The 12,585-nt window shown below is 49.0% G+C and overlaps 4 protein-coding genes across 4 annotated transcripts; 3 read left to right on the forward strand and 1 right to left on the reverse strand.

Annotated features, from left to right (window-relative positions):
- GGS25DRAFT_482278 (putative MFS transporter) lies at nt 1–2,711 on the forward strand. Its single transcript, XM_049260261.1, has 9 exons — nt 1–344; nt 424–494; nt 607–781; nt 854–924; nt 993–1,161; nt 1,232–1,635; nt 1,842–1,916; nt 1,977–2,571; nt 2,629–2,711. Exons 1-8 carry the CDS (start codon nt 248–250, stop codon nt 2,541–2,543), a joined length of 1,629 nt encoding a protein of 542 aa, XP_049119084.1. The 5' UTR covers nt 1–247; the 3' UTR covers nt 2,544–2,571; nt 2,629–2,711.
- A 2,887-nt stretch (nt 2,712–5,598) lies between these two features.
- Nucleotides 5,599–6,018, forward strand: GGS25DRAFT_519619 (hydrophobin precursor; the record flags this gene model as incomplete). The annotated part of the gene is made up of 3 exons (XM_049263741.1): nt 5,599–5,776; nt 5,834–5,919; nt 5,977–6,018. The coding sequence occupies 3 exons, from the start codon at nt 5,599–5,601 to the stop codon at nt 6,016–6,018; spliced, it is 306 nt and encodes a 101-aa protein (XP_049119085.1).
- A 1,149-nt stretch (nt 6,019–7,167) lies between these two features.
- GGS25DRAFT_519620 (uncharacterized protein) lies at nt 7,168–9,008 on the reverse strand (the record flags this gene model as incomplete). Its single annotated transcript, XM_049263742.1, has 2 exons — nt 7,168–7,303; nt 7,363–9,008. 2 exons carry the CDS (start codon nt 9,006–9,008, stop codon nt 7,168–7,170), a joined length of 1,782 nt encoding a protein of 593 aa, XP_049119086.1.
- Nucleotides 9,009–9,697: 689 nt separating this feature from the next.
- GGS25DRAFT_482281 (FAS1 domain-containing protein) lies at nt 9,698–11,436 on the forward strand. The gene is made up of 2 exons (XM_049260262.1): nt 9,698–10,890; nt 10,942–11,436. Exons 1-2 carry the CDS (start codon nt 9,936–9,938, stop codon nt 11,076–11,078), a joined length of 1,092 nt encoding a protein of 363 aa, XP_049119087.1. The 5' UTR covers nt 9,698–9,935; the 3' UTR covers nt 11,079–11,436.
- Nucleotides 11,437–12,585: the final 1,149 nt, after the last annotated feature.

Here is a 12,585-nt window from a genome sequence, read left to right on the forward strand (position 1 = left end):
CGATCGCGAACTTATGCGCATTGCTTTTGTCTGTCTATATACTACGTAGTCCGCTGCACAAGTAAGACAAAGACGACACAACGGTTGTGTAACGGTCATATACTTACCTCCATACCGACCTACATACTTTGCGCCTGCAGATATCAGTCGCATTCTCGTCACCGCTGTGCCTCAAAAACATCATCTTCTACTTTATAAGCCTCAAATTCACTTGGCTTCGTAGGCATTCGGTAACATCAGCGACGAGATGGCTGAGAAAGTAGACGCCCATAGACGGGGCCACCTCATACACAGTCATGCGCACGAGGAAACTATCCCCGGGACCGTGAATCTCAAGGCTGCCGGTACGTTGCCCAGCAACCTCCATTGAGATGACCGACCATCTTTTTCTTGTGCTAACCCGCGTTCATTGCGACTTCTCAGAGGGTGACGACACTGGATATGGTCTCGCACTTTTCCCCGTCCCAGCCGATGACCCAAACGATCCTTTACAAGTTCGTATTCTCCCATCCTCCCCCCTTCCTGATCGAAAGCGGTGAAGAAAAGCAGTAGCAGCAAGGGGAAAGTGTGTGTGCTAACCAACGCGATGACGACGATGATGAACAGTGGTCGAACTTCAAGAAGACGATGATTCTCATCATATGCTCGTTCTACTCCTTCCTGGCCAACGCCGCCCTCATAGGGCCGTCGCCTTACATAGACCTCTGGGCTACGGAATTCGAAATCTCGCCCACGAAGGCGTCGGAACTCATCTCTTATCCGAACTTGGCTTTTGGGTTTGGTAAGTGAGCACTGACGAAAGGGGGGGGGATGAGACACTTCGCAAAAACTGTGGCATGCTAACGTGGTCAAGGCTCCTTGGTGTTCGTGCCGCTTTACTTGAAATTTGGACGTCGGCCGGTCATGCTTTTCTCGCTCCTCAGTGTAAGAACCCCTTCTTTCCCAACCTAGGGGCCTCTTTGGTAAGATGAGATCGTTAACGAAGAAATTAGTTTGCCGTTGGCCTGATAGCCTCATCCCGGTGCACAAGCTTTACTGGGCTTATGGCGGCTCGCGTGGTCCATGGCTTCGGTTCATCGGTATGCGAGGCTATTCCGGTGCAATTAGTTAACGACATCTTCTTTTTGCACGAGCGTGGCAAGCGAATTGGCTATTACACCGGTACTACACACCCGCAACACAGGATATCCCTCCTTACCAAAGTCTGTCGTCTAACTTTTATGCCATCTAGTCTGTCTATGCCTTGGTACTTTTGCGCAACTCCCGGCTGGGTACATGCTTTCGGGCGGGTATGGATGGCGGCTCTTCTTCTACGTCGAGTTCGCGTTTGCCGTCGCGCTGCTCCTCCTAGCGTTTTTCTTCGTCGAGGAGACGTCCTATGACCGGCAAGCATTTGCAGCCGCCGCCGCCTCAGCATCGCCACCGAGTGAGTCGGAGAAGTATGAAGCGCAGGAGGTGGAAGATGGAGTCCAGCAGACGGACCTCGCCGTTCCGCCGCGGAAGAACTTCACCCAGACATTGAGTCTCTCGGGCAGAGTCGACCCCAACGTTCCCTTCTTCGCCACGATTCTAAGATCGTTTACGTATTTCCTGGTGCCGCAGTCTGTCTGGGTCATCACTACGTTTGGAATCAATGGTCAGTCAATCCACAAGAATCTCGAATGATGACCCTCATACCACCTTTACTGGACGCTAGCTAACCTGTCCGCAGTATGTGACGTTACCGTCAACTTTCCTCCTTGCTTTCCCTCCCCCCTCTTGTAAACTTGATAAAAATGAGACTGGGAAAACAACGTAGCAAGGACCAAAAATTCAAGTAAATGATATTAACATGCAAGCAGATTGGCCTATCCGCGCTAGCATTCTCGTACACGTTCCCTATTATCATCACGGCACCCCCCTACAACTGGGCAGTGGTAGGTCGAAATGCAGGATCATGTACTATATGAGTCTCTTACGTACTAACGCGGCCGCAGACCAACTCGGGGCTTTTTGCCCTCGCCGCCCTAGTAGGCTACTCATTGGCTGTTCCTTTTACGTCATCGTCGGACAGGCTCGCGGCCTACCTGACGAAACGCAACGATGGAATCCGCGAGGCCGAGATGCGCCTAGGCGTTATGCTCGGCCCCATGCTCATTGGGCCGGCGGGCACCGTGCTCTACGGGCTGAGCGCGGAGCTCAAGCTGCACTGGATATGCTTCTTCATAGGCGGCGCCATGAACTACTGGGCCGCGTACTTCTACTTCTCCTTCACGCTGGCCTATGCCGTCGACTCCTACTTTGCCAACACATCGGAGATGCTGATTGCCATGAATCTGGGCAAGCAGGCCATCAGCTTTGGCTTTGGGCTGAAGGTGCTGACTTGGGTCATGGAGAGCGGCTACGGCCCTATCATGTCAGGCGTGTTCGGGGGCGTTTTGCTAGCAAACAATCTTGTCCTGCTGGTCTTTATGTTCTGGGGAAAGCAGATTAGGAGATTCATGTCCGAGACATGGCTGGCGAGGTTGCATTCGAAGAGTATTCGGGAGGTTACAACACATTAGTTAGGGATGTTGCAATACTATACTGTATGTATGTATGTGTATGTATGTGTATGTATGCTTGTTATGTTTGCTGACTGGGGAAAAGCTGAATGGGGAAATAAGTGAGATTGACAAGTCGAGACTGGTCTATGAGGATGCTGATCCCTGAATACGAGAAAGTGATGGGGTTTGCCAGACAACTGCTCAGACTTTGCGTATTTATTTTTCTATTATTTTTCTATAACTAACGCTACCTACTTACTGTAGCTAAGGCATTACTATGCCGTAGAAAACTTTTATGTATATATTTAGTTGAGCTTGTTTTTCGAGGTCTAGATTACCCAAGCTTCAAGAGAATATATCGTACGTTTCTAAATTCCGATGTCAAGGATTTTCGTCGTCTGCAAACTAATGTAGCTGATGCGTGCATGCAGCGGATTCGACGGATGTAACACGCGTTCCGCGACCCTGATTTGGACTTCGCCTTCGAACTGGTTGAGTTGGGCATCAGACCGTTGAAGTTGTTGAGCTAAGACTGCGCTGCATGCATAGGTACAGTAGGTACTACATATGTATGAAGGGCCTTATGTGCATTCACTGCATTCACTGCATTGTAGTAGCCTGTGATGAACACATTTAGTTAGAGCAGTAGGAAAATAAAATCAAGGGAAGCTTGCACGTTGCATTCACTAGAAGCTTAGGTAGCTAGTTAGGTTACATAGAAATAACTGGTCATGAAGGGATTCATGCCGCTTAGATTACATCGATATTATTCAGATGGTCTGGGGTGCATTCCTTCGATCGAGACTCAAAATGATTTATTTCAAGACTGCCGATAGCCGAGAAGGCTGCATTCCCGCGCATCGCCCGAGTCCGTATACTATGCAGTAGGTGCCTTACCTTACCTTACCTACCTAGCTAGTCTCCGGGATCTAGTTCAACGTCCCGTTCCATACTTAGACAAGCTTTAGTATTGTGTTTGCACGCGCTTACACGTATCGAGAACGGACCATCGCGGGCTTAGGTACCTACCTCAGTACCTTTTGAGACAGAGTCTGACAGACAGAAGAGGGTCAGAGTCAGACTGACAGGCAAACTGAAACTGAGGAATAAACGAAGAAGTTTCCATAGGAGGTCCACATCCCCATAATCCCACAAATTACCCTAGGTACGGTCCTGGTACGATACCTACCTAGTACCTAGGCACCAACCAGGCACACTTGTAGTTATCCCCTGGTTGATTAGCTAAAGCTGTACCTAGATTAATACAGATCTTCACACAAAAGTAGGTATGTTCTTTGTTCTAGAGTCTATGTTCTATGCATAAAACTATCTCTACTTACCAAAAATGGCCTTTTGCGGGAAGATCGGGCTGATACTACGATAACAACAACAACTGTTTACAAAGACGATCTTCTACCGGTACCTATTCCCCCCAGAGTCTCCTTTCACTCTCTGCCAATGGTAACGCATACTTGGGCTGCAGGAACGAGCAAAACTGATCTTACTCATTTAAACCTAAGACGAATATTCAGTGGTCAGACTTTCATTGACCGACCAGACGGACGAGTTCCGCCAAGCTTTCTGCGGTGTGACCGTTGGCAATTTACACTGGTCATCGAATCAGAGGTTGAGCCTCAAGGCCACCCCCAGCTCTTTGTTCGCCCAGAACAAGTCATCATTGCACATTCATTACGGCATTCGTACTTTGTGATACGTTAAGCTGGGCTGGTATTCTGCGGGGATTGCATTGCATAGCATATTCGGCTTGCTTATGTGGCAGATCATAACTGAGGTACTGCACTTTGTGATATGGTAATTAATGCACTTTGTAGTAAGTTAGCCTGTGTAATAAACATTATATATCGGTGTACTGTAGTTATGTGTAGTTACATATTCTTGAAGAGTTAAAGGCTACCTACAGTGTACCTACGGGTATCTTCGTATACGAGGTCTAAGAGTTCTAGCGGTTTGAAAAGTAGCTTAGCTATTTAGACCGAATCTCGCATCCATCGTGAGCTCCATCTTGAGCGATAACTTCTAACGGCTCTAGAAGAAAGCGAGAAAAGTCGGCGGACCAGTTTAATCCCCGCTTTTCTTTTCAAATGGCATGGACCGTGGAACTGGATAAGAACGAACCAAGAAAGAATCAATTCGATACGATGCTTAGATAGGTTTTAAATGTGGTGCGGTTATTCAGCTACCCCTAATATCAAGGACCCTCGCAGAATAATACTAACTATGTAAAAGTGAAAGACTAACAAGCCAACACAAAAATCATCTGTTTCCATGACTATAGGAATTTTGTAAATTATACTACGTCCTAACCTAGTATTTTCCTTACTATGTAGTTATTTTTGGTATTTTAAAGCAGCGTGTAAAAAATATAATAAAAAAGTCGGTAGTTGATAGGTTTTTACGTCACCTGAAAGCTCTTATATTAAAGACCCAAACTTGAGACCTGACGATTGCAACATCGGGGTAAAGCTGTGTAGTTGTCTCTGATTGGTTCTCTGTCTTGGCTGTTTAAAGTTGCTGCCATAGTAGGAAAAAGACTCTTTAAACTGGGCTTCACATGCCGATCTTCTACTCCATCCAGCAGGTGGACCCGATACTTCAGCCTTCGAAGAAAGCCCCTGTGTCGTGCATTGTTCATTGTCAGCTCCTTGGAAAACACTACGGTCAAGCATCAACCACGTCTGGACGGATTTCATGCCCCGGGCCCGCTATGTACTGTTGTCCCTTGTCGATTCGGCGTATCGTTATGAGGTCTCGATCATGCAAAGGTAATGGCGGTCTTGTTGGGACCGTGTGTAGGCTGACAAGTTGGCAGGTTGGCAGGTTGGCAAGCATGTAGGCAGGCTGGTAAGGTGTATGTAGGTGTCTGAGCTTTTGAGAAGACCAAAAAAGCCCGGAGTCTTCAAGTATAAGAACTCATCTACCATCCTCTCTTGTCCGGGTTTTTTCTTTCCTCCTCACCCCGATCTTCACTCGCAAATCAAGCCTTCGCTACTACATCTTCCACAGCCGTTGCACTCCCACGTTCCAGACAACCCAACCAACCCAAACCATCAAAATGCAGTTGACTACTCTCTTCGTCTCCTTCCTCGCCACTGCTGTCTATGCGGTTGACCAAGGCTATGGTGGTGGTGCCGGTGGTGCTGGTGGCCCCGTCTGCAACCCCGGCCTCTACAGCAACCCCCAGTGCTGCGCTACGGATGTTCTCGGTGTAGCCGATCTTGACTGCAGGAGCCGTAAGTTTTCCCTTCATCAGATCTTATACTTGACGACCAAAACTAACATCACTTTAGCCAACGCCGTCCCCAGCAGCCCTGCCAGCTTCCAGGCTATCTGCGCCCAGGGTGGTCAGCGTGCCCGCTGCTGCGTCCTCCCTGTCGTAAGTAACCCTTCTCATGAGCATCATTACCTACAATATCACTGACAACCATTCTAGCTCGGACAGGACGTTCTCTGCAACACCCCCGTTGGTCTATAAGCGATCAATCTCGATGATCTTAGGAAAAGGGGAAAGCATCGACTCGACTCTAGTCTACCCGGTTTCTAACTCTCGATTCATGCGATGGTGAATTGAGTCACAGCAGCGAGGTGTGAGGATGTAGTTGTGATGGGTGGATCGCTCTTTTCAATTCTCGAAGGCGCCTATAGAAAACTTTGCAGTTAATTCACAATCGATTGAGCGAGGCAATCTTAATTATTCATGCATGCAGTGCCAGTGATGTGAACTTGTTTGTCCCCTTAGTAACTCCTAACAAGGTAAATGACTTATCTGTAAAATATCAACAGTAGAAATCATGTTTGTTCCTGATGATCTATTCTGTTCTCGTTTTCTTGTTGAGTTTTGACGTCCATGCGTAGTAAACACTTCCCGTGTAGTTTTATACGATATATCAAATATTACCTGGTACTGCGGGCTATTATACAACGATCAAGGATGCAAAGGGGAACTTGTGGAAACTCGCCTCGGCAGATGAGTAAAATATTGACAGGCCCTGTGATAAGTTGCGTAAAGAAATCCTGTTATGTTTCAGTTAATCGACTGATCAACGAGTGATGTTGTTGCTCTCTTGTATTAGTTTCTTCGTAGAGCACTGTCGTGTTCGGGTTATCATAATTAGACTGCTAGGTTTACTACACCGAAAGACTGTTTGATATTATACCTCATCCTATCAGAAATAATGATTGTCCGTCTATTCAATGCCTACAGGGAGGCTCAGGTTGGCATTTAGAGCCTCAGGTTTTCAACGAGATACAAATGTAGGTATTATCATCCGGCCATATACCGGCCTATCGCTGCCACTAATCATACGTCTCAACGAAACCAGTCATACTAACCCAATCGCTCAACATATTATGAAAGAACCCCCCCCTTGGACGTTGCTAATGGCCAGGTCAAGGTCCCGTGAGACCTATCGTACGTGTAAGCCAATGCTTAGGTAATCCGACAGCCCCTTTTTCATGGTTACACAGGCTAAAACCTCGTAACCCCCTTAACAATTAAACAATTTAAGTGAACTGTGAGATAGTTAAATCATAAGAAAAATACCCCCAAGGATTCGATTGAACTCCAAAGCCAAGAGATTTTCCCCTTATAATAATTTGGTGACAGGGTTTCTAGTCAGTTGTATCACTGGTGCTCCTTACTCCCTACACCAGACCCCGACTCCATAACTGTCATTCCTACAGGCGTGATCGTCGTGCTTGTTCCCGCCGGCTCGTGTCCCTGATTAGGGGTAGTAGAGGGTTTAGAGTCTATCCCGGGTCTGTTAAGTTAGCAACACGAGCATGTAGCATATAGTTACATCGTATAGTCGTGACTTACTGTGTCCCCGACTGTGAAACACCGACAGCGGACGAGGTCTCGCCCACATCGCCCGATTCATTAGCGGCAAGCTTCCTCTGCAGGTCGTTTGACTCCAGAGCGCTGACGGCGCTGACAGGGGTCCAGTACAGCAGTATAACAGCGACCAGCCAAGTGCCAACGAAAACGGTGGGGATGACGATGACGACCACGGTCGACAGCGCCGCGACGTCCGGGCTCCAGACCACGAACTCGGCAACGCCGTCTAGTACCTGGCCTGAGTCACCTCGTGCCATGTTCCGCACTTGTCTATCCGCCCCCGCGGGATACAGGGTCAGGTCGGTTAGGCAGTTGACGGTGGCTACGTATGCCGCCTGTACCAAGCGCTCGAGGTCGTCGTGGAAGTTGCTGGCAGCGGCGTCGAATACTTGGCCGCTCGCCGTTGTCGTCGATAGAAGAGCTGAGGCTTGAAGGTGCTGGCCGACAATTTGTATCATGGGGCTACCAAGGATCGACAGTAAGATGTTACGAAGACCATCCGACAGATCTAGGCCTGGTAGTGCTTCGCCTGTCAATGCCTCGATGGTGCTATTGCGGCCCTGGTATGACCATACGTCGTCCTGCCAGCATGATAGTGCTGGTCGGGCTGGCATCACTGAGTACTGGGCACCCGTCTGGGTTTCAGGCCCGGGTCCGGTGAGATACCAGGGGTCTGTTCCGGGACTGAAGCTAGTTCTGTTGACGGAAGAGACAATCGCCGCCCAGGTCCCATTGCTGGTTTCAAGTGTGCCTTGGGTGGTGTTTCCCACGTAAAAGGTAGCTACGGGTTGTCTGCCATCGAATAGCGACGCCGTCACTACGCCTCCGAAGACATCGTAAAAGTCGACAGCAACCGCTTCACCGTCGGAGTCGGATATTCGGGTTCCGTTGTACATGTCATAGTCTGTGATGCATGAACCAGCGACGTTGAGGGTCAATTCCGGGAATCGCTGTAGTCCCATGTCTGCCCCAGTGACACGGTACCGGTAGTCGATGCGCATGATATCTTCACCGTCACTAGTTTGCCCTACCGATGTTGCGGCGCTGATGTTAACTTGTTGGCGGAGTTGCCCATCGGCGCCTATGCTGCCCAGCGCGCGAAGAAATCGTGGCACTTCTAAAGGGAAAAGGGTGGCTGACGCAACAAGATCTGACTCTGAACGATCTGGCACGTATATAGCATCTGGATTTACGGGGGCTGTGTTGTTGAGGATAATAAGGGGTGGAACTAAGATTCCGGTCGCTTTCTGTCCGGCCCAGGCTGCGAAGAATAGAAGAAGCAACAATACAATCCCTGGACTCGACCAGTTCTTCTTGGAGGACGTGATCGTTTCTATAATCAAGTCGACCAGATCGGATCGTTTGTTCCAAATAGTAGGAGCTAGAGGGCTGAGTTTGGTGACTTCCATCCTGCGTCTCCGCATGTAGAAGTAGAGCATGAGACCAAAGAGGACAGTCCATACCTGCACCAGTGTCATATCTATGATGAGGGAATACGTAGAGTTAAGCTGGTCGCCAACTACCTTTGGCACGGAAATAGCATCTCTCGGACCATTTTCGCTAGGGAAAGTGAATCGATGCCATAGTCGGTAGGTTGAGCTAGGCTGCCTAGCTGTTGATACAACCATGGTTGCGGAAGTTTTATCAGGTAGGTAATTTAAGATTCGAATCTTTCTTAGGTAGTTGATACAGAAGGGACGTGAACGACGAGTGCTTCAGTACACCATATTAAGAGAAAGAGACATAGTTAAGAATAGATTCTTCACCTCCTTCAGGCTCCCTGCCCTTGCCACTTCACTGGTGGCGAGTGAGATGTTATGTCGGTAGATAATGGATAAGAGCGAGTCCTAGGATACCTCGCCTCGGGCCTTTTCGGCCTTTAGCAGAGCCTCGACATACTTAGTCACTGGCAAGGGAGCCAACTATCACATCAGGTCCCCGAAAGCATACATACACGACTGGCCGGACCTCGGATACTAGAGCAGGCTGGACGGCGATGTGAATATCAGATCAGTTCATGACTTATTGACTATGATATTTATTGGCCAAGACCCGCATCGGTCCTGATGTGCTTTTGACGTGTCGAACCAAAGCCCGTCTATCAAATATGATCCTGCTTCAGCCGCAATGTATCTCAGCGCCAAGACATATATGAAATGGTTGATATCGCCATATCCTAGCTTTGGGTGACGAATAGGAGAACATCACACGCACATAGCTAGATGCTTTTTTGACCTGCATAGCTGCCCTACTGCAACACCTGGCAGGTACATGTATTCAATATTGCAACAGCTGCATAACTCCCTGGCCAGTCAGGTAGACGCTTAACCACGTTTGAATTTACTAGCAGCAGCCTGCATATGACAGAGCCTCTTGAAGAATACGAGCTTTGAGGGATCTTACATAACGCTACTCCTCCTGTCTGGACTCAAATAAAGAGCTCCCCGTGTTTCTTCACGATGGCCTACTTTTCACTGCCCATCACAACACTCGCTTCTAAACTTGTCAAAATACCTCCTAACCCCCCTAGCTCTTAGACACTAGAAAATTTCATCATGTTACTACACCCCCAAGCCATCCTCCTCCTCCTAGCAGGCATCACTTCCCCAGCCGCCTCCCAAACACCTCCAAGCCTAATAAACGCCCTTGTAGCCTCCGGAGCTTCTCAATTTGCCAGCATCATCCAGTCCGACTCGGAGGTTCTTTCGCTGTACCTCTCCGACCGAGTCACCACGGTCTTCGCCCCCATAGACTCATGTGTGGGCGACTCACCACTGCAAGAAAGAGACCTATCCGCGTCACAGCGAAGGGCGGCGGCATTCCAATCAGCTCGGGGGACAACAACCCTGGAAACAGCCAGTCGCTCACTGCCCGGCTCCAGCCTCGAGACTAACGACGAAGCCCCGCTGCTGGATGGCCGCGGACAAAGAATCGTGATCGATACTAGGCCTCTGAACGCAACCTCGCCTACCAAGCGATGGGCCTCGTCTGCTATTCTCCGACGCCAGGTCAACGGAACAGCCCAGTCATTGCTCAGGATCTCGTCGGGCCTGGGCAAGACCACCAATGTCATCAAAGGAGACATCCCCTACGACGGTGGCATAATCCACATCACGGACAGCTACTTCACGATGCCCCAATCCCTCTCCGCGACCTCTCAAGCAACCGGCCAAACCGCCTTCGCACAGCAACTATCCCTTAGCAACACCACCAGCACGCTCGACACCACGCACTCCGTGACCGTCTTCCTGCCCTCCAACGCCGCCTTCTCCTCCTTCCCCAACTCCACCGCGCCCCAGCAGCTGGTCTCCGACCACGTCGTCCCGGGCACCGTCAGCTACCTGCCCGACCTGCGCGACGGGAGCGTCCTGACGACGCAGCGGGGGGAGACGCTCGCGATCAGCGTACGCGCGGGGCGGTACTACGTCAACGGGGGCTTGATCACGCAGGCGAATCTGGTGCTGGAGAACGGCGTCGCGCATGTGGTTGATCGGGTAAGTCTCTGTTTAACTACTACTTACTCGTACTCCATCGCCGCAGTAATCTAGGGAGAGAGCTAACATTGTGCTACTAAAACACAGGTTCTGAAGCCAACGCCGGCGCCGCCGGCCACAGCAGCTGCGTCGTCCGTATCGATGAGCTCGATTGGCTTGCTCGGGGTGTTAGTTTACTATGTTGGAAAGATGGTCCTGGCCTAATTTCCCTGACCTAAATAGGTGGTTGGTACTTGTGAGCGAGAGAATGAGAGAGATGGAGCGTAATAGTTAATTATCCCCACACCATACCATATGGTACATCTCTAGATAGCTTGATTTAAAAATAGCATATATTTGGCGTGATAAGGTACTGTATTTACTCATACTTACTTCGGTATATGTGTACTTTAAGTCTTAAGCCATGAAGTGGCTACGTGAAGTGAGCTGAATGGAATCCTCCGGAGCAGAGAGTTATAAGCGAGCTCGCTTAAAACTAACACCGAAGACAGTACTTGTCAGAAGCCCCTTTTCGAGTGGATTAAAGGTTGGTATCTAACATCAACCACTAACTAACCACCAGACCCTCCGTAGCAGAAACCCACTATTCTCTTTCCCCCCTCCCTCCTCCGCATATGCAGATACCCGCGGTATTGTATTGTACCCAGCAGAGCCGTGGCCATATTGCGGCTCAGGTACCCGATGTACTTTTGATACCCAAAACCTAGGTACCTACCTAACACCTACTACGGTAGCTACCCGGTAGGGGGTAACCAGTATCGCGATTCGTTTTAGCCCCAACCATACGACTACCGAGCCGCGTGCATGCATGTTGCATTCTGCATCACAGATCACTACTTAGCAGAATTATCATCCTGCCTACCTACTATTGGATGATGCCATCAGAATCAATAATTCCATGCAAGAGCTTCGAGCTGAAATATCCCTATTCAGTAAGCTACCCCCGCACTTTTCAGCTTATACAATACCCCGGGCTTAATATAATAATCTCCATTAAAGTGCAGCTTCGTACTATTTATTCTCTGGCGATATCACAGGTCCGGATCTCGATAAGCAACTATGCATCTGAGTACCTACCAGGCAGACACCATAAAATCGAGCAATGTGATATGATCAGAACACCTTACAGCTGTATAGCTGGTCACGTCTTAATTTATACGAAGCGAGTTAGGAACACCAATCACAAAATGCTAAGACTAGCTACTCGGGGAATCATTTCAATATTTCACATTTGTTAGACACTATGAACAACGGGGCCAGGCAGATATTATTGTCAACATGACAATAATCCGACTTCCACCTTCTTACCTACATGTAATAGGTACCTAAACAAGTACCTATGCATGTATGTGCAGAGGACATCAAAATCAGTACCTCGGATAGCTACCTTAATAGGTACCTAGCCAAGCATTTACCAACGCCCCGAGACGCGCGACAAAAATAAAGGGGGGCTGGAGCGACAGCCTTAAAATCGCGTAGTAGAGGAGCATATTGAACAGAGGAAAGGGTGTGTGTGTGTGTGTTGAAAATGGTATCTCAAGTATCAAGAGCCTGCTAAGCCTAGCTGCTGAAAGGCCCCTACCACCTGGCTTTCTACATAGCCACGGCATCGAGGAGTAAAGAGGAAAGTAAATACGTGAATAGAAAAGAAACATCCAACGGCTGACAGTGCAAGTGCAAAGCCATTCCATAAACACATCCTATCTGCAAA

This window comes from Hypoxylon fragiforme, assembly GCF_022984875.1.
Source record: "Hypoxylon fragiforme strain CBS 206.31 chromosome Unknown GGS25scaffold_3, whole genome shotgun sequence".
Classification (NCBI taxonomy): domain Eukaryota; kingdom Fungi; phylum Ascomycota; class Sordariomycetes; order Xylariales; family Hypoxylaceae; genus Hypoxylon; species Hypoxylon fragiforme.